This window comes from Balaenoptera ricei, chromosome 4 (assembly GCF_028023285.1).
Source record: "Balaenoptera ricei isolate mBalRic1 chromosome 4, mBalRic1.hap2, whole genome shotgun sequence".
NCBI lineage: Eukaryota > Metazoa > Chordata > Mammalia > Artiodactyla > Balaenopteridae > Balaenoptera > Balaenoptera ricei.
The window spans coordinates 150,425,190-150,447,256 of NC_082642.1; the positions used below are offsets into that span (position 1 = coordinate 150,425,190).

The following is a 22,067-nucleotide window of genomic DNA, read 5'->3' on the forward strand; positions in this document are numbered from 1 at the left end:
CGGCTAAGTGAGCAGAGGCCAGGGCGGGCGCCACGTGCTGTGCATGCCCCACCCCACGTCAGCAGAACCTACTCCTTGTGGACCTGCAGCCAGAGCTGTGTCCGGCTGTCTGCACCTGGAGGAATTCCCTGTCCGCCTGTAGGTTCGCTGCTCAGCTCCCGTGGGTGCAGGACAGCAGCCTGGTCCTGTAGGTTCGCTGCTCAGCTCCCGTGGGTGCAGGACAGCAGCCTGGTCCAGGAGAGTTTGCCCAGCAGCGTCTGGATGTGCCCCACCTCTGCCCTGTCCCCGGGCCCATCAGGAGCCTCAGCACAGCCATTTCATCCTCCAAAAACCAACCTCAGGATAAACATGTGCCCTCCTGTAGCTCGGATCCAACAGTAGTGATCTTGGGTAGAGCCCAGTCTCTGGGGTCAAAGTGTCAGGGTCCCATCTCAGCTTCTCCACCACCCAGCTGAGAGAGCTTGGGTGAGGCAACCTCTCTGAGCCTCAGTTTCCCTGTCTGTACAATGGAGATGATTTTAGTGTCTATATGAGCATTAAACACAACTGTCAGTGTTCAGCTCCTGGTACAGCACCTGGCATGGTGAGAGCCCTCAGGAAATGTCAGCCAGTTGTTACTAAGTCTACTCTGGTTTTTGTTTATTTGTTTGTTTGTTTTCATTTGTTTTTAGGCCGCCCCGTGTGGCATGTGGGGTCTTTGTTCCCCGACCAGGGATCGAACCCGTGCCCCCTGCATTGGGAGCATGGAGTCTTAACCACTGGACTGCCAGGGAAGTCCCCACTAAGTCTTCTCTCTTGACACTCTTTTAGTGGTTTTGCTGAAGCAGGAGTGTACGGCCTGTAATAGTTTCCTGAGGCTGCTGTAACAAATGACCGCAAACTGGGTGGGCTTAAAACAACGGAAGTTTATTTTCTCATAGTTCTGGAGGTGAGACGTCCAAAATCAAGGTTTGGGTAGGGCCATGTTCCTTTGCGGGCTTCAGGGGAGAATTATTGCATGCCTTTCCCTTAGCTTCTGATGCTGCCAGAAATCCCTGGCGTTCCTTGGCTTGTAGACACGTCACTCTAGTCTCTGCCTCTGTCGTCACGTGGCGTTCCCTTCTGTCTGTCTCTGTGTCGTCCTCTTATAAGCACACCAGTCATATTGGACTAGGGCCCGCCCTAATTGAGTATGACTTCGTCTTAATTGGATTGCATCTGCAGAGACCCTATTTCCAAACAAGTCCCCTTCAGAGTTAGGACTTGAACATATCTTTTTAGGGGACAACACTGTCTAACTGGAGTGAGACCACAGGGCCCGGCGGCCACGAGGACCTTGGGGATCTTCCCCATGAAGCTGTACAGGCTTCCCCAGACCTGGACTAAATCGTCCCCATGGTTGTGTTTTGCAGGGTGTTCAGACTTACACCTCTTGGATATGTTGACCCCAACTGAGAGAAAGCGACAGGGATACATCCACGAGCTCATTGTCACGGAGGAGAACTATGTGAATGACCTGCAACTGGTCACAGAGGTAAGGGCAGCTGGGGGTGCTGGGGCGGGGTGGGGGGCACTGGCAGAGGGTGGGGAAGGCAGGGACTCTGTCAACGAGGGCTGGGTCCTGATTCCCAGTGTGAGAAGCTTTCTGAGGTATGGGAGCATCTGGACGGTACATCACAGAGGAGAGTCTTACCCAAGAGAAGATGCTTAATTCTCATCCGTGGCCACGGACTCACAATTCTCATCTGTGAGTCCTACCCACAGAGGGGCAGAGGCCCTTCAAGCCAGGGATAGATGAGCCCGTGAGGAGTGCCTGGGAGGGGACACACGGGCTGTGAGCTGGGAGTCTGGGCTCGGCTCAGAGAACTTGCAGCTCAGCCGCCAACTAATTGATGCCGTAGAGCGTCATCTCCCTGGCCCTCAGCGGTGACATCTGAAAGTGGCAGTCATCTGGCTGATATCTTGGTTATTCCTCATGCTACATATTACCCCCCAGAAAAATCTGTTGCAGAGAATGAAGATGTTTCCTCCCGGGGCCCCGTGCACACCCTCCCTCCCCCGTCCTGGACGATGTCTCATTTTGGCTCTCCTCCCAGGGAGCTGTTGAAGGGCCTTGTCTGCCTGGTCCAGAAGGATGGGGAGATGGAGAGTTGGGAAGTTCTGCTTTTCAGGAAGCCTTTGGTCCATACGCATGGGAGGTTGCCATATTAGGGAACAGGGGTTTGCAGAGCTGGACCTCAGGGTCACCCTACAGTTTGAAAAGTACCGTGATCGTTTGGGAACCCCCGTACCCCAACTATTGTGAAACCATCTCCTCTGATAGTCTTATCGACCCGGAAAGACATTGCTCAGTGACCCAGTGTTGATGAGTACAGGTTGCAGGATGAGTTGATGGCCCCCAAGGCCATCATTAATGCTTAGGGAGCATTGGTATGAAAAGGTGCCCCTTTCTCAAGACACGTGACTGTCACTAAATATACAGTCTTGGATGTCTAGGCTGTGAGTGTCACCCTCTTAGATATGGTACCTTGTTCAGTGGCCTGGTATATGCCAGGTTCAACGTCAGCTTAAAGACTCATGACGAGTAGGGCTCCCAGGGATCAGCCTCAGCCCAGCCAAGTTTCTTTCAAAGACAGGCTGTCCCGGTCCCTAAGGTACCTTCCAGCGAGTGGCCTGCCTGCAATGGTAGCTATGACCTCTCGCTAGGCAGGGGCTCACCACGTGGGGCTCAGCCAAGACCTGTGGTCTACTGTGAGCTGCCCACCCACGCGGAGCTTGGGCAGGCTCCTGAATTTCCCGGAGCCCAGGAGAGGGGCTGCGCCCACCTGGTACCAGGCCTTCACTCGCTGGCTCTGTCCCAGGCCCAGCCCAGGCTGCGGGCAGAGCAGTGGAGTCCGTCCCGTCCCCGGGCTGCTGGTTGGGGGCCTGGCTGCCGGGGCTGTTCCCCTGGGCTTCCTGAGGCTTGTCTGTGCAGCCGATGCTGGGGCAGGAATGCGGGAGTCCCCCCCCCCCACCGTGCCTCTCTCGGCCCTCCACTTCCCCCCTGTGCCCAGTTCCTCACCGTGGCAGGTGAGAGCTTGAGTGCCTTTGTCCAGACCCCCGGCTGAGTCCTGGCGGAGTTAAGGCCTGTCCTCCAGGGTTTAGTGGGCCTCCTTGTAAAACAACAGTGTGGACCTGATGGGAACCCACCCCCCCCCATACCCCCCGGCAGAGGGAGGGCCACCTGCTTCAGAAACTCTGCAGCTTCTGGGCCTCCCAGCCAAAGCTGCAGAGGCCTCGGTCCTTCCCGTGGCTCCGAACAGATCGGTGTGTGCGTGCGTTTGAGTTTGAAGCTAACTGTTTGCTTTCTGAACTGCTTCGTTTTCTGCATCTGTAGATCTTTCAGAAACCCCTGATGGAGTCTGAGCTGCTGACAGAAAAGGAGGGTGCTATGATTTTTGTTAACTGGAAGGACCTGATTATGTGTAATATCAAACTGCTGAAGTAAGCCTCTCCTCCAATCCCCAGCCTGGCTTCGCCCTCGCACGCCGGCCCTGCTACGTGGCTTCGTCCGTGTGTCCCCTCCGTGCATGCCGCCCTGTGTTTCTTTCTGCCTCTCTTCCTCATTTCCGCTCACAAGAACCATCGCTCTTTCTAGCCCTGATGCTTTCTGGAAACACACCCCCAATTTTTCACTGGGGAGAATGGATTGCTCAGGCATCCCGGTTCCTGCTTTTACCGTGGTTCTAGAATGAACAGAGCTGGGCCGATTCTGGCTCCTAATCGCTGGCCAGCTCCATCCAGGGTGGGGGGCAGCCCCCCCATGCCTCAGACCCTGGTTCCATTGGGGGAATGTTGATCTCTTGAGACTTTCTTGGCTCCTGAAGATGGGAAAGGGTGGGACCGCTCATGGCCACGGTCAGCGGCAGTTCTCAGGATAGGCCTCTGAGAAGCCGGCCTGGAGCAGTTGCTATTTTATTCCTGTTTTAATTCTCGGAGGCAGCTGCAGGGCCAGGGAGAAACACTGGGCCAGGAGTCTGGAGACCTGGGCTTGGAGCCCAACTTGCTGCCCTTCCTCAGTTTCCCCACCGGTAAAAGGAAGGGATTGGATTACATCATTACAAAAGTCCTTTCCAGTTCTTAAAAAAACTTCCAAATCTGTGTCCACCAGGCCCTCGGTATAACATCATTTGCTAGAAAACAGATGAAGTCCATGGTGATCCTGGGGGCCAGGAGGAAGCACAGGCCCTGGGAACTGGTGTCCATTCCAGATCTCTAGGTTCATTTAATTGGGAAGCAGCTATTTCCTGAATGTGGTCCCTGGGATTTTATAAAGTGATTTCAGGTCCCCACTTTCTTGAGTGTGTTTGGGAGTAGATGAAGGGATGGACAGAGAGGTGCAGAGAGGCGGATGTGAAGAAAAACTATAACGTCTTCTGTTTCTATGTTCTAGAAGACGTTAATCAAAGATGACGGCATAGGGGTGGCTTGGAGAAAGTATTTCCATTACCCACCCCTGAGAAGCATACTGTAGAGGTTTCTAGCGTAGGTCTGGGTCAGACTCTTGGGCTCACACCCTGCTGTTGCCTACCTGCTTTGAGCAAGTCACCTATGCTCCCTGGGCCTCAGTGTCCTCATCTGTAAAATGGGGGTGATAATAGTACCTACCACATATGGTTCTCCTTAGGGAGCATTTAGACAGCGAGTGCGTGGTCCCTAGTAAGTGCTGGGCTTGGGCCCCAGGGTGGGCTGAGCACCCACTCTTGCCTTGGAGAGAGGCTGCCTTGTCACTTGGGGCAGGTGGGCTAGTTAACCCCTGAACCTACAAGTACTAAACCTAAAGTGTTGGAGACAAGTTGTTTTGAAATAGATGAAAAGGTTTTCTGTTGAAAATATACCTACAAGTTAACACCTCTTTCCTTGGGCAGCTGTGTGGGGGTGGGGAGGCGGGCGATGTGTCTGATGTCCCCGAGTGACACCCCTCCCCAACCCTCCCAGCATCGGCGCTCCCCATGCCTTTCTGTTGTCTCTGTACTTTTAACCCTCCGTCCTGCTCATGTCAGGAAAGCAGAAGCCCCTTTCTTGAGCTCTGTCAGGACCAGGCCTGCGTGCTCCTTCCTCCCATTAGCGCTGATGGGCTCCACAGCCCTGGAGGTAGGAATTGGGAACGCTCTTGCAACCGCGGAAACAAGGCTCAGAGAGGTTGAGTGACTTGTCCAAAGTCACACAGAAGGCGATCAGGGTGCCCCGGGCTGCTCTGTGGACAACGCCCAGGGTCCCACTAGGGGTTCCACCCTGTCCTGCCCTCGATGGAAAGAAGGTGAGACCACGAGGCAGATGTCTCGAGTTTTCATCTGGGCTCCAGCAGCTTCTAACTCGTTTTGGGCAGTTACCTCGGGCAGATAACTCCCCACCCCTTTGTTTTAGAGCTTGTAAAATTGCAGTCAGGGCTCCTGCCCTGTCTAGCATGCAGGGTTATCCCAAGGAGCAAAGAGACCAGGTGTACAGCTGGCACCCTGTCAATCATGGCACCAACAGGCACAGACACCCCCTCTCCCATCACAGGTATGCTCTGCGCCTTCCTCTGATGACCTGATTGGTTAGTTTGGCTAATCTTTTTGTTTTCCAGATAAAATACTTGTATTTAGCAGGAGCTTTCTGGGGACCTGATTTCTTTCTTCCTTTCTTTTCTTTTTTTTTCCTTTTCAACATCTTATTATGAAAATTTTCAAACATACCAGAAAAAATTGGACGAATTTTATGGTGAGCGCCCATATTGTAGATTATACAATTTTGCTGCATAGACTTAATTTCTTTGTGCAAAGGGCTAATCCCAATGATGGGAAGGTTTAGGACTCCTGGCAGGATGGAAGAAGATGAAGAGAATTTAAGGCAGCTCTCCCTGGAAGGCCGCAGTGGGCAGCCACGTATCTGTCACTCCTGATCCAAGGGCCAGCGACTGCTTGTACTTAGAGGGGGGACATAGGATTTATCAAACAGATAAATAAGAAACAAATAAAATGAACATAAAAGGGAGCTACCTGGGGCACACAGACTTCCTACTAATGCCACCTCTGGTTGGGGGTTAAAATGGATGGTTGGCTCTCTTACCTGTGAGCAGAGAGCTGAGAAGTTTGCCTTCAATGAGCAGAGTAGGGAAGAAGAATCTAGAACGTTTTAAAGTTAAGAGCTAGGTGCAGGCCGCTAGGGATGGCTGTTAGAAGTGATAGCAGGAGGGGTGCAGAAGTGAGATAGGGCATGTAGAACCAGGTACTGCAGCTGTGTTTTTAATCAAGATCCTTTCCTGCCTCCTTGCTTGAAAAATAAATAAATAAATAAATAAATAAATAAAAGAGCTTCTCCAAAAAAAAAAAAAAGTTTTTCTTAAATATTAAGTATTCAGTTTTCTTTTTAACTTAAGAAGAATAGGCATGGTTTTATTTTAGGCAGAAAAACAAAGAAAAATAAAAAAGTAAAAAAGATATCTTGGGGGGTAAAGACAGGATGGGGAGAAGGAAGAAAGGGGCTTTGTGTGGGAGTGGGCAGGGTGAGAGGAAAGGAGGGAGAGGCTTGAGGAAATGAAGAGGAAGGACAGAAGGGAGGGAAGAGCAGGGGGGCCGTGGAAGCCCCCCTTGGTGGGATGGCAGGAGCTGCTTCTGGAGCAAGGACAGGCCAGGAGCCCTGAGCATCTTGAGGGGAGGCGGGGCTGGGCACGGTGCTTGTCCTCACATGCGGTGCTTACAGACTGTGGGCTCTGGAGACCAGGGCTTCCTGCCACCCATGAGCTGTGTGACTCTGGTCAAGTCACTCGATTTCTGCGTGCCTCGGTTTCCCCAACTGTCAATAGGGATAATGTCATATAGATTTAAAAAAAAATTGTTTGACACATAGGACACATTCATAAATGCCAGCTCTCTTGACCATCCCCTTGATCTGCGAACTGCAGAGGGCTACTCATTCGTTCAGCAAATGTCAAGCTCTCTGATGTGTTCATTAGCTGATTGATTACTGTCGCAGTTCAAGACCTTGAATCCATAGACCTTTATGTGAGATTACAAATCAGCTCACCAAAGGGCGGGGCTGAGGCTGCAGCAGTGGAGTCATGTGAGCCCTGAGCCTGGTGACGCGCCCTGTTTCAACCCACTCAAACCCAGTCCTCAAAAGCCTTGCCTGTGCGGTAGAACATCCCAGAAGGTGACTCACAGTTCAACCTAACAGGTGCCTGGTCTGTAGCAGGGGCCTGATTTTAGGTCTGTCTCCCAGTTGGACAACTCAGGTCTCCAAGCGTGGGCCTCCAGAACCCAGGAACTGGCTTAACTTCCTCAAGACAGTGATGATCTGTGTGTGATCTTTTTTCTTTTCCCTTTTTCTTCTCTCCCCATCATTAAAAAAAAAAAAAAAAAAGGAGGGGGGCAGGTGAAAGCACTCTTATTCCCTTGCAGAAAGATTGTGTTTCTCCTCATTGGAAAATCATGGAATGATGGAATTTCTTCCCATTTCCGTCCATAGCAAGTTTGTAACATGGTTATTCAGCACTCTCGTCCCCCAGCATTGGTAGTGACGTAACCCTTGAGCAAATTTCTACACACTGGGAGGTATCCCACACCAACCCCCCAATGAGCAGTGGCCACCTGGCCACCCTGAGGGTACCAACCTGCCACTCCTCACACCCCAGGCAGCCAGCGCTGACCAGCACCTCCCCCCACAAGGGCACCTGCTTGAGGGGGAATGGCTCATTGTTTGGGCCACATAGCGCACTGTCCCTAAAGCTTTTCTCCTTGGCTTGTTGCCCAGTCCAAAGATTCTTTTTTTCTTGAACCAAAAACGTAGGAGAAAGAAAATAAAGTGATCTGAGGTTTTTAATACTAAGATTGCAGAGCCTCCTTAGAATTATATAGCCCTACCCATGACCTTGAAAGCAGCCAGAGGAATTCATAGTAACATCCTCCCAGCCTTATGTAAAAATTCCATATCATACCATTCTGTTCCTTCCATCCATCCATCCATCCATCCATCCATCCATCCATCCAGGCACCCAGCCATCCAGCCATCCATCAATCCAGCCATCATCCATAATCACTAGGGTAGGCAGAACACACCCATGGCCTCATATGTCGAGGTCCTGCCCTTATAGTACATTGCTATCCTTGCTGTGTAAAATCTCGGTGCCACGCCCTTCTTATAGATGCTGGGTTAAGAGTTGACGTGCGAGTTAGGAGGGTGGGATGCACAGTCCTGGTGTTATGGTCCTGAACACTCAGAATGCAGCTGGACTCCTGAGCAAACACTTTCCAGTCCCTCTAGTACCTTCTCAGCTTCCAGGATATAAATTGTTTGAGTCTACAACCCGTTATCACATGAATAGGCTTCTCTCTTAAGAACTCCTCTTAATCCAGTCAACTTCAAATTAGCCACAGCGATGAAGCAGTGAACCAGAGAATGGCACAGATTGTTCAGACAATCATTTATACCTGGCTTTTGTGAACATAATGGGATTATTTTTCTGTGGCAGTTGATTTACCATCTTGATTATGTTTTGTTTGGTCTGAAATTGAGCCTCCATGGCCCCTGGCAACAGCAGTTTCCCTTGGGCAGCACTGGCCCCGGAAACAGGTTCAGTGTTGGGGCCATCCCAGCCTGGACAGATCATCCATAAAGTCAGACATCCACCCAGGGATCCTGTCTGAGTTATTCAAAAAAGGGATTCCATATATTTCCACAAGAAAACATTGTCTTTTATGCTGACTTGTTCAGCAAAGTTTTTTTTTTTAAGTTTTTCTTCCTAAGAGCCAGCAAACAGCCTTCATGTCAAAGAAAAATGCCCCAGTGATACCTCTTTGTAGCACTAGACTCATTTCTTTTTCTGTTCCTTGTCTGCCACATAGATGCTTTAGTGGCCCTGGGTTTGTGCCCCTCACACACATCCCATTTCTGTACCACCTAGTAGTGTGCTGTGTATCCATCAGAGAGTGTGAAGGGGGCGCTTACTTCTCGTGTTTCTGTGCAGAGCGCTGAGAGTTCGCAAGAAGATGTCTGGGGAGAAGATGCCTGTGAAGATGATCGGGGACATCCTGACTGCCCAGCTGCCACACATGCAACCCTACATCCGCTTCTGCAGCTGCCAGCTCAACGGGGCTGCCTTGATCCAGCAGAAGACAGATGAGGCCCCCGACTTCAAGGAGTTTGTCAAAGTAAGGAGCCCAGGCTGAGCTGAGTCTCTGCCCCTGCCGAGTGGCCGTCTTCCAGCGGCTGGGCCTGTGAGGGGCTGATTCACACATTTACTGAAGGCCAACAAGGGTGAGGTCTCGGCTGAACAGTAGGGGCTGCCCCTCGCTGGCGGGTGGCTGGGACCAAGGGGGTGGGCTTGGAGAGGAGGGACCAGCGCTGGCCTAGAAGCTCTGCCTTGGCCAGGTGTGAGTGGTGTTATTTGAATACAGGTTTAAATCCTCCATCTCATTTTTAGGCCTAAGAGGGCTGGTGGGTCTCAGGTTTCCTATTCTGTTTAATCTGAGCATCTTCAGTTCTTTGCTGCTCTCTGCCCTTCACCTGCAAAGGGAATGGCCGGCAATCCCAATGGACCCTTTGTTTTTTTCCCAATTGGTTCTTTTTGATGGGCTCAAGCTCTAGGAAGCCCATGGGGGTGAGTGTGGGATGCCAGGACCGCTGCCTTGGAGGATAACAAGGGTCTGGAGAGCCATGTGCCCACCAAGGGACATTGTGGGGAAGTGGGCCCCATGCTGCCGGAGGCCCCAGGCTTTGGGTCTGCTGCCCTTCGCTGGGGTGGGTCCCTGCTGGCCAGGCCAGCCCATGGAATCAGCCCCAACCTCTCCCAGAGGGGAAGAAAAAAGAGAATAAAATAACTTCTGCTGAACAGGCACATTTTGATGAACGGACAGCAAAATAATCATACTAATGACAGGCTTATCTTTGCACCTCCTGCATTTTGGGGGCAGGCCTTTCCCACGCCCCCCAGTAACCATGTCTGTGGGGTCATCATTGGGAGGGGAAGATGCCATCTCTTCTCGGCCTAGCATCAGATGTTCTTGTTCTTTCTTTCTCGCCCTGTTTCTCAATATTAAATGCTCTGATTTTCTACCCAATGAGTGGGGGCATCTAAGGGGAGAAACACTGCTATGAAGTAGGCCTAGGGTGGGCTGGAGACTGGAGAGCAGATACTGGGCTGCCAGGTGCCACGGGCCACCTGGGGTTCCAGCCAAGGGCCGGGTCCTCCCTGGGCGCAGGCAGGATGAGTTCATCACTGGATGTACTTGAACTTGAGGGAAATGCTGACACCAGCCCAGGAGGGGCCTTGTTGCCCCTCCCCTTCTCACCCCTCCCCTCATCCCCTCTCCCTGCCTCATTCCTGCGGGACTTTGACATGCCTTTGCCAGCTGCAAAGTGTTCTTGGAATAATGGTGTCCACGGCTGGAGCAGGTTCAGGCACTGACAGGTCCCAGGGCTTGGGGCCCAGGTCATGGCATTAAACCTGTTCCTAAGACATTAAACCTGACCAGAACCTTTGAGAGCTGTCACCATATAACCCCTGTGACTTGTAGATGGGGTCACTGTTTGGAGGTAAAAGGACTCTTGTCCTCCAGTCAAGTTGACAAAAGTGGTGGAAGGAAAGAGGCAGGGAGTCCAGGGTGGAGACTACCACAGCCCCTGGGACTGGGGGCCTGACCCTCATGTCTCGGCTTCACCATCCCTACCCTGCTGGGGCTCCCACGGGCAGGTGCAGGTTTCGCCCAAAACAGACAGTGAGATCCGGCCAGGCCCTTCCAGCATCTGTGGGACTTGAGGGGGATTTTTGTTCTGACCTTATAGTCTTGTGACTCTCCTTGCTCCTGGGAATGTTATAAAGTTTTGGTAGGTATCCAGAGGAAATATTCTCTGTAAAGCCGGAATCTCATCTTTGGAAGTAAGAAACCACATGTCCCATGGAAGGTCCACTGGATCTGGGGAGCAGGGGTCAACCCTGCAGCTGAGTCACACCCAAGGTAGATTCCCACTCTCCATCTGGAACGGGCCTCCTCCTGGCCTGGGGATAACCAGCCCGGCTCTTCCAGCTCTGGGCTCCTCAGCTGTTATCCAGATAGATGAGACAATGTGATGGGTGGGGAGTCCTGAATAACATCGACGTTGATGTCACTGACCAGATTTTGCAAACTTCTTAAGTACATTTAAAAAAATCTCTTATTTCAGAGACTGGCCATGGACCCTCGCTGTAAGGGAATGCCACTCTCTAGTTTTATACTGAAGCCTATGCAACGGGTAACGAGATACCCACTGATCATTAAAAATGTAAGTAGCTGTCTTGCCTTTTCGAGTAGAGGAATGCTTCCCCAGCAGGTCAGGGATCTGGGGCCATGGGCAGGTTCCCCAGCCAACACACCCGGTATCTATTGTGTAGAAATTTTATACCAACAGGCTGCAGGAGGCATCTGCTTGATAACTCAGAAAGAAAAGCTAGCTTATCGTGAAAAGAGCTAATAATACACAGCCTTCAGCTCTGCAACCAAGTGGCCTCCACCTTATAAGTCGGAACATGAGAGCTCAGTTCTTTTCCTAACACAGGCAGAGTGTCTTTAGGCCTTGGTTTTCCTAGTAAGAAAGAGAGAAAGAAATATAGTTTCCACCACTTGTCTTCAGAAAGCCATTGTGAGATACTCTATGTTGATATTAGATGATTGTTTTTCTCCTGTCATTTTAAGAAAGCCAATACCAAAAGAAAAGAAAAAAAAATTAGGGTTTCAGCGTGCCCATCTGTAAAGTGAGTGAGCAGACTTAGACATCCTCTGAGCCTGTGATTCTATAACCAAAGGGAGGAAAGCTCCTGGAGAGAGGTTTTAGATCTGGTTCCTTTCGATGGAGAATTTAGAAACCCAGATCTAGACACTGGTGTGCTCACTGATACTGGGGTGTTTTTGCGTTTTGACTCTCTCAGTGGCCGAGCCAGGCAATATACGTATGTGTATATATTCATACCCACATATTAACATAAGTGTGCTAACATATTTATTTCAAAATTTATATATATTATAATATGTATTAAAACCCATGAGTTCACACCAATACTTCCTGTTCTAATCTAGTATCATGGAATTTATTCTAGCCTTTCCCCTTTCTCTATATATAACTCCCTTCTCCATGAGAAGCCTGGCTCTCGTTATCCTCAATAGATTTACTTATTTGCTGAATCCCCTTATATGTAACAAATTTCCCTCTCATATAAGCCAGTTCCTCAGTCCAACCCCAGTTTGACCCCACAAAATACACTGTGGCCACATTGGTTGAGGTAAATAATTAGTTTTGAAAGAAGCTTTCAATCTACTGTTTCCTTTTCTCCAACTTGACAGTTACTATTAAACTAACTCAACACTTTTCTTTACTTCCCCCAATATTTAGTTGGGAATTGAAGTTGGAAACAAGATTTTTAAGTTCTAGGGGCTTCCCTGGTGGTCCAGTGGCTAAGACTCCACATGCCCAGTGCAAGGGGCCCAGGTTCGATCCCTGGTCAGGGAACTAGAGCCCACAGGCTGCAGCAAAGATCCTGCAGGCTGCAACTAAGACCTGGAGCAGCCAAATAAATAAAATAAATATTTTTAAAAAATAAAATAAAATAGGTGTTCTAGATCTAGCTAATGGGGAGAAAAACAAAAACAAGAAAATAACTGAGAGGCATAAATATTAAAAAAGAAAAAGCAAATTATCATTCTTTGCAGAAACATGATTGCTACCCTAGAGAACCAAAAAGAAAACTAGCAAAACTAAGAAGAGAATTTTTAAAGGTGGCCAGTTATAAGATACATATGGAAAACTGTAAAAATACTAAGATTAGATATTCTTTATAATACTGAGGTGGACAAATTCTTAGCATGGCACCGAAGACAGAACTTTAAAGAATTTAGATTTGTAGCAACTTGAAAAAAAATTTTTTTCCTCTGGGAGAAACCTAGATGTTCATTAAGGAGAGTAGTTAAATAAAGTGGTGAGTCTATACTATGAAAGAGACTTTTTTGTATTAGCTGGAATGATATCTAGAAAATGCTGTTAAGTTAAAACAAACAAACAAAACCCAAAAACAACCTTTCACAAGCAATCCTACAGTATGGTCCATTTTGCAAAACCAAGGAAAAACTCTGTGTGACTGTTAAATGTATGTGGAACATCTGAAGGGAACTAAAGGGATGCCCTTAAGCCTGGGCACAGTTACCTCTGAGGCAGGAGAGCAAAGGGGATAGAGCACAGTTGTTATCTATACTTCTGTGTTGTTTGAATCTTGCATATCAAGAATATGCTAATATTATTTGAATAAACATATTTCTTAAAAAATTTTGTGTAACCGAATATAATGAACAAGATTAAAAGACAAATGACAGATATAAGCTGAGTAAACAGATTTTAACTGTATATAAGAAGATACTGAAATATACATGGATTATCTATCTATAATATCTATCTATCTATCTATCTATCTATCTATCTATCTATCTATCTATCTATCTCTCTGTCATCTCAAGCACTCTTATAACTCAGAAAGAAAAAGACAAATACCCTAATAGAAAAATAGGTAAGGGGCTTCCCTGGTGGCACAGTGGTTGAGAATCTGCCTGCCAATGCAGGGGACACGGGTTCGAGCCCTGGTCTGGGAAGATCCCACATGCCGCGAAGCAACTGGGCCTGTGAGCCACAACTACTGAGCCTGCGTGTCTGGAACCTGTGCTCCGCAACAAGAGAGGCCGCGATAGTGAGAGGCCCGCACCGCGATGAAGAGTGGCCCCTGCTTGCTGCAACTAGAGAAAGCCCTCGCACAGAAACAAAGACCCAACACAGCCAAAAATAAATATTAAAATAAATTTAAAAAAAAAGACCTAAAGAAGAAACACATGGCGAATATCTTTCTAAAAAAAAAAAAAGAAAAATAGGTAAAATATACAACTAGACATTTCTGAGAGGAGTGTAGAATAGCAGTAAAGAACATGTTGTCATCTTGAATGAGGTGTCGTGCAGAAGTCTGCTGTGGAATCTGTGATCTGACGTGTTAGGCACAAAGCCTCTGCACACGACCCCCTATAAGCACGTGAAACTGGACTGAGAAGAAGAGTCACAACTATTGCCCTCGAGCTGAGGTGTCACTGTCACCATTTCCCATGAGAAAGTCTGGTCTGAAGTGCAGGGGGGAGGCCTCTGAACGTGGCCCCCTATGAGCAAGTGGAACTAGACTGAGCACAGAGGAAAAGAAAAAAGTCGTGTGGCTGACGGGGTCTTGGTTCTCTGTCCGGGTGTCAGGCCTGAGCCTCTGAGGTGGGAGAGCTGAGTTCAGGACACTGGTTCACTAGAGACCTCTCGGACCCACATAATATTAAATGGTGAAAGCTCTCCCAGAGATCTCCATCTCAACGCCAACACCCAGCTCCACTCAACAACCAGCAAGCTACAGTGCTGGATACCCTATGCCAAACAACTAGCAAGACAGGAACACAACCCCATCCATTAGCAGAGAGGCTGGCTAAAATCATAATAAGGCCACAGACACCACAAAACACACCACCGGACGTGGTCCTGCCCACCAGAAAGACAAGATCCAGCCTCATCCACCAGAACACAGGCACAAGTCCCCTCCACCAGGAAGCCTACACAACACACTGAGCCAACCTTAGCCACTGGGGGCAGACACCAAAAACAACGAGAACTATGAACCTGCAGCCTGGGAAAAGGAGACCCCAGACACAGTAAGTTAAGCAAAATGAGAAGACAGAGAAACACACAGCGGATGAAGGAGCAAAGTAAAAACCCACCAGACCAAACAAATGAAGAGGAAATAGGCAGTCTACCTGAAAAAGAATTCAGAGTAATGATGGTAAAGATGATCCAAAATCTTGGAAATAGAATGGAGAAAATACAAGAAACGTTTAACAAAGTCCTAGAAGAACTAAAGAGCAAACAAACAATGATGAACAACACAATAAATGAAATTAAAATTTATCTAGAAGGAATCAATAGCAGAATAACTGAGGCAGAAGAACGGATAAGTGATCTGGAAGATAAAATAGTGGAAATAACTACCACAGAGCAGAATAAAGAAGAAAGAATGAAAAGAATTGAGGACAGTCTTAGAGACCTCTGGAACAACATTAAACGCGCCAACATTTGAATTATAGGGGTCCCAGAAGAAGAAGAGAAAAAGAAAGGGACTGAGAAAAAATTTGAAGAGCTTATAATTGAAAACTTCCTTAATATGGGAAAGGAAATAGTTAATCAAGTCCAGGAAGCACAGAGAGTCCCATACAGGATAAATCCAAGGAGAAACATGCCAAGACACATATTAATCAAACTATCAAAAATTAAATAAAAAGAAAAAATATTGAAAGCAGCAAGGGAAAAGCAACAAATAACATAACAAGGGAATCCCCATAAGATTAACAGCTGATCTTTCAGCAGAAACTCTGCAAGCCAGAAGGGAGTGGCAGGACATATTTAAAGTGATGAAAGGGAAAAATCTACAACCAAGATTACTCTACCCAGCAAGGATCTCATTCAGATTCAGTGGAGAAATTAAAACCTTTACAGACTAGCAAAAACTAAGAGAATTCAGCACCACCAAACCAGCTTTACAACAAATGCTAAAGGAACTTCTCTAAGCAGGAGACACAAGAGAAGGAAAAGACCTACAATAACAAACCCAAAACAATTAAGAAAATGGTAATAGAAACATACATATTGATAACTACCTTAAATGTTAATGGATTAAATGCTCCAACCAAAAGACATAGACTGGGTGAATGGATACACAAACAAGACCCATATATACGCTGTCTACAAGAGACTTACTTCAGACCTAGGGACACATACAGATGGAAAGTGAGGGGATGGAAAAAGATATTCCATGCAAATGGAAATCAAAAGAAAGCTGGAGTAGCAATTCTCATATCAGACAAAATAGACTTTAAAACAAAGACTATTACAAGAGACAAAGAAGGACACTACATAATGATCAAGGGATCAATCCAAGAAGACGATATAAACAATTGTAAATATTTATGCACCCAACATAGGAGCACCTCAATATATAAGGCAAATGATAACAGCCATAAAAGGGGAAATCAACAGTAACACAATCATAGTAGGGGGCTTTAACACCCCACTTTCATCAGTGGACAGATCATCCAAAATGAAAATAAATAAGGAAACACAAGCTTTAAATGATACACTAAACAAGATGGACTTAATTGATATTTATAGGACATTCCATCCAAAACCAACAGAATACACCCTCTTCTCAAGTGCTCATGGAATATTTTCCAGGATAGATCATATCTTGGGTCACAAATCAAGCCTTGGGAAATTTAAGAAAATTGAAATTGTATCAGGAATCTGTTCTGACCACAGCTCTATGAGACTAGATATCAATTACAGGGAAAAAACTGTAAAAAATACAAACACGTGGAGGCTAAACAATACACTACTAAATAACCAAGAGATCACTGAAGAAATTAAAGACAAAATCAAAAAATACCTAGAGACAAATGACAATGAAAACATGATGACCCAAAACCTATGGGATGCAGCAAAAGCAGTTCTAAGAGGGAAGTTTACAGCAATAAAATCCTACCTCAAGAAACAAGAAACATCTCAAATAAACAACCTAACCTTACACCTAAAGAAGTTAGAGAAAGAAGAACAAAAAAAACCCAAAGTTAGCAGAAGGAAAGAAATCATAAAGATCAGAGCAGAAATAAATGAAATAGAAACGAAGAAAACAATAGCAAAGATCAATAAAACTAAAAGCTGGTTCTTTGAGAAGATAAACAAAATTGATAAACCATTAGCCAGACTCATCAAGAAAAGAGGGAGAGGACTCAAATCAATAAAATTAAAAATGAAAAAGGAGAAGTTACAACAGACACCGCAGAAATACAAAGCATCCTAAGAGACTACTACAAGCAACTCTATGCCAATAAAATGGACAGCCTGGAAGAAATGGACAAATTCTTAGAAATGTATAACCTTCCGAGACTGAACCAGGAAGAAATAGAAAGTATGAACAGACCAATCACAAGTAATGAAATTGAAACTGTGATTAAAAATCTTCCAACAAACAGAAGCCCAGGACCAAATGACTTCACAGATAAATTCTATCAAAATTTAGAGAAGAGCTAACACCCATCCTTCTCAAACTCTTCCAAAAAATTGCAGAGGAAGGAACACTCCCTAACTCATTCTGTGAGGCCACCATCACCCTGATACCAAAACCAGACAAAGATACTACAAAAAAAGAAAATTACAGACCAATATCACTGATGAATATAGATGCAAAAATCCTCAACAAAATACTAGCAAACAGAATCCAACAACACATTAAAAGTATCATACACCATGATCAAGTGTGATTTATCCCAGGGATGCAAGGATTCTTCAATATATGCAAATCAATCAATGTGATACACCATATTAACAAACTGAAGAAGAAAAACCATATGATCATCTCAATAGATGTAGAAAAAGCTTTTGACAAAATTCAACACCCATTCATGATAAAAACTCTCCAGAAAGTGGGCATAGAGGGAACGTACCTCAACATAATAAAGGCCATATACAACAAACCCACAGCAAACATCATTCTCAATGGTGAAAAACTGAAAACATTTCCTCTAAGATCAGGAACAGACAAGGTTGTCCACTCACACCACTATTATTCAACATAGTTTTCAGAGTCCTAGCCACGGCAATCAGAGAAGAAAAAGAAATAAAAGGAATACAAATTGGAAAAGAAGAAGTAAAACTGTCACTGTTTGCAGATGACATGATACTATACATACAGAATCCTAAAGATGCCACCAGAAAACTACTAGAGCTAATCAATGAATTTGGTAAAGTTGCAGGATACAAAATTAATGCACAGAAATCTCTTGCATTCCTATATACTAATGATGAAAAATCTGAAAGAGAAATTAAGGAAACACTCCCATTTACCATTGCAACAAAAAGAATAAAATACCTAGGAATAAACCTACCTAGGGAGACAAAAGACCTGTATGCAGAAAACTGTAAGACACTGATGAAAGAAATTAAAGATGATACCAACAGATGGAGAGATATGTCATGTTCTTGGATTGGAAGAATCAATATTGTGAAAATGACTATACTACCCAAAACAATCTACAGATTCAATGCAATCCCTATCAAATTACCATTGGCATTTTTTACAGAACTAGAACAAAAAATCTTAAAATTTGTATGGAGACACAAAAGACCCCGAATAGCCAAAGCAGTCTTCAGGGAAAAAAGCGGAGCTGGAGGAATCAGACTCCCTGACTTCAGACTATACTACAAAGCTACAGTAATCAAGACAACATGGTACTGGCACAAAAACAGAAATATAGATCAATGGAACAAGATAGAAAGCCCAGAGATAAACCCACGCACCTATGGTCAGCTAATCTATGACAAAGGAAGCAAGGATATACAATGGAGAAAAGACAGTCTCTTCAATAAGTGGTGCTGGGAAAACTGGACAGCTACATGTAAAAGAATGAAATTAGAACACTTCCTAACACCATACACAAAAATAAACTCCAAATGGATTAGAGACCTAAATGTAAGACCAGACACTATAAAACTCTTAGAGGAAAATATAGAAAGAACACTCTTTGACATAAATCACAGTAATATCCTCTTTGACCCAGCTCCTGGAGAAATGGAAATAAAAACAAAAATAAACAAATGGCACCTAATGAAACTTCAAAGCTTTTGCACAGCAAAAGAAACCATAAACAAGACGAAAAGACAACTCTCAGAATGGGAGAAAATATTTGCAAATGAATCAACGGACAAAGGATTAATCTCCAAAATATATAAACAGCTCATGCAGCTCAATATTAAAAAAACAAACAACCCAATCCAAAAATGGGCAGAAGACCTAAATAGACATTTCTCCAAAGAAGACATACAGATGGCCAAGAAGCACATGAAAAGCTGCTCAACATCACTAATTATTAGAGAAATGCAATTCAAAACTACAATGAGGTATCACCTCACACCAGTTAGAATGGGCATCATCAGAAAATCTACAAACAACAAATGCTGGAGAGGGTGTGGAGAAAAGGGAACCCTCTTGCACTGTTGGTGGGAATGTAAATTGATACAGCCACTATGGAGAACAGTATGGAGGTTCCTTAAAAAACTAAAAATAGAATTACCATATGACCCAGCAATCCCACTACTGGGCATATACCCAGAGAAAACTATAATTCAAAAAGACACATGCACCCCAAAGTTCATTGCAGCACTATTTACAATAGTCAGGTCATGGAAGCAACCTAAATGCCCATTGACAGACCAATGGATAAAGAAGATGTGGTACATATATACAATGGACTATTACTTAGCCATAAAAAGGAACGAAATTGGGTCATTTGTTGAGACGTGGGTGGATCTAGAGACTGTCATACAGAGTGAAGTAAGTCAGAAAGAGAAGAACAAATATCGTATATTGATGCATATATGTGGAACCTAGAAAAGTGGTACAGATGAACTGGTTTGCAGGGCAGAAATTGAGACACAGATGTAGAGAACAAACGTATGGACACCAAGGGGGGAAAGCGGTGGGGGTGTGGTGGTGGTGGTGTGATGAATTAGGTAATTGGGATTGACATGTATACACTGATGTGTATAAAATTGATGACTAATAAGAACCTGCTGTATAAAAAAATAAATAAATAAAATTCAAAAAAAACCCAACAAAACAACCAAAACCAAAAATGGGCAGAAGACCTAAATAGACATTTCTCCAAAGAAGACATACAGATTGCCAACAAACACATGAAAGGATGCTCAACATCACTAATCATTAGAGAAATGCAAGTCAAAACTACAATGTGATATCACCTCACACCGGTCAGAATGGCCATCATCAAAAAATCTACAAACAATAAATGCTGGAGGGGGCATGGAGAAAAGGGAACCCTTTTGCACTGTTGGTGGGAATGTAAATTGATACAGCCACTATGGAGAAAAGTATGGAGGTTTCTTAAAAACCCAAAAATAGAACTACCATATGACCCAGCAATCCCACTACTGGGCATATACCCTGAGAAAACCATAATTCAAAAAGAGTCATGTACCACAATGTTCACTGCAGCACTATTTACAATAGCCAGGACATGGAAGCAACCTAAGTGTCCATCGACAGATGAATGGATAAAGAAGATGTGGCACATATGTAGAATGGAATACTACTCAGCCATAAAAAGAAATGAAATTGAGTTATTTGTAGTGAGGTGGATAGACTTGGAGTCTGTCATACAGAGTGAAGTAACTCAGAAAGAGAAAAACAAATACCATATGCTAACACATATATATGGAATCTAAAAAAAAAAAAAAAAAGTTCTGAAGAACCTAGGGACAGGACAGGAATAAAGACACAGATATCGAGAATGGACTTGAGGACGCAGGGAGGGGGATGGGTAAGCTGGGACGAAGTGAGAGAGTGACATGGACATATATACACTACCAAATGTAAAATAGATAGCTAGTGGGAAGCAGCAGCATAGCACAGGGAGATCAGCTTGGTGCTTTGTGTCCACCTAGAGGGTGGGATAGGGAGGGTGGGAGGGAGACGCAAGAGGGAGGAGATATGGGGATATATGTATATGTATAGCTGATTCACTTTGTTATACAGCAGAAACTAACACAACATTGTAAAGCAATTATACCCCAATAAAGATGTTAAAAAAATAATTAAAAAAAAATGATGTCAGGGACCAGGCTGCTTGTATTTGAATCTTGGTACCACTGCTGTGTGCCCTTGGGCAAGTTACTTAACTTCTCTGGGCCTCAGTTCCCTTATATGTAAAATAGGTATGCTAATAGTACCTAGTGCATAGGGTTGTGAGAAATCAACTGAGTGAATATATGTATGTCTGGCTCCTACTAAGCCGTATATAAATGTTAGCTTTATCATTTAGTGTACTTACGTACTAAGTGTACACAAAATTCAAATTCTCTGGTAATAAAAGAAATGCATAACCAAATAAGAAAATACCTGGTTTTGGCTTGCCAGTTAGGCATATACTGAAAAGATTGTGAGTCCTCAGTGTTGGCAAGTTTGCTTGTGGAAGGTAGACTGGTTCAGTCTTTTGGAGGGCAATGTATACATCAAATTCCATGCTCTCTTTGGCTCAGCACTACCATGTCTAGGAATTTATTCTAAAGAAATAATCAGAGAAATATTGAAAAATTGGAAACATGAAGTTTTATGGGAAGGAAACTGTTTAAATGCATTGTGGTTCATCCTTACAATGACATATTATAGAATCTTTAAAAATGATGCTCTATATACTTCAATTAAAAAATAATAAAATGATGATCTAGGTCCATATAAAGTGGACACTCAATGCTGTGCTATAACTGCCATGAAGTGGGAAAGAAGCAAGTACAAAATGGTACAGTGTAGTATGGTAGCATGATCCAATGTTTATTTTTTTAAACTGTATGTATTTATATCTACACAGAGTGTATTAACGAATAGGTAGGCAGAGGTTAATTCCAGATGGTGCAATTATGGCTGGTTTTTAGTTTTTTTATAACTTTCTAAATTTTCTAAATTTTGTACAATAATACTTTTACAATGAGAAAAAACATACAACTATTTTCATTTTGAAAACAAAAAACAAACAAAAAAAGAATTCACACAATTCAGCTATGTGGGCTTCCCATCGAGAGCAGTTGTCCTCAGTCTTGGCTGTACGTTAGAATCACCCGGGGAGCTCTAGAAAATTCCGATGCTTGAGTCCCTTCCCTGGGGATTCTGATATGGTCAGAGTTGAGGCATCAGGACTTTTCAGAGGGGCTCTAATGTACACCCAGGATCCACCCAGGGCTGGGGTTGTTGTTTGGAGATGATTGGTGGACACACAGGACCCAGATTGGGTGTCTTCCTCAAATTGGGTGCCTCCTTAGGACTTTAAACCAAAGTACACTTTAGGGATGAGATATTATTCAGGGTAAAGCCCACTTGAATTATTTGTATATGGACAAGGCCTGGGCAAGTACACCCTCAACATAATCCTAGTACATTGCAAAGATGGCTTAGGATCTTTCTTCATTCT

The 22,067-nt window shown here is 45.0% G+C and overlaps 1 protein-coding gene across 1 annotated transcript in view; it reads left to right on the forward strand.

Moving 5' to 3' along the window:
* The window catches only part of ITSN1 (intersectin 1), a 222,869-nt gene that overhangs the window by 189,038 nt on the left and 11,764 nt on the right, over positions 1-22,067 (forward strand). Inside the window, exons 29-32 of the mRNA XM_059921482.1 lie at positions 1,392-1,513; positions 3,356-3,462; positions 8,966-9,149; positions 11,161-11,259. Coding sequence (XP_059777465.1) covers positions 1,392-1,513; positions 3,356-3,462; positions 8,966-9,149; positions 11,161-11,259 — 512 coding nt within the window. The remainder of the gene's footprint in view (positions 1-1,391; positions 1,514-3,355; positions 3,463-8,965; positions 9,150-11,160; positions 11,260-22,067) is intronic.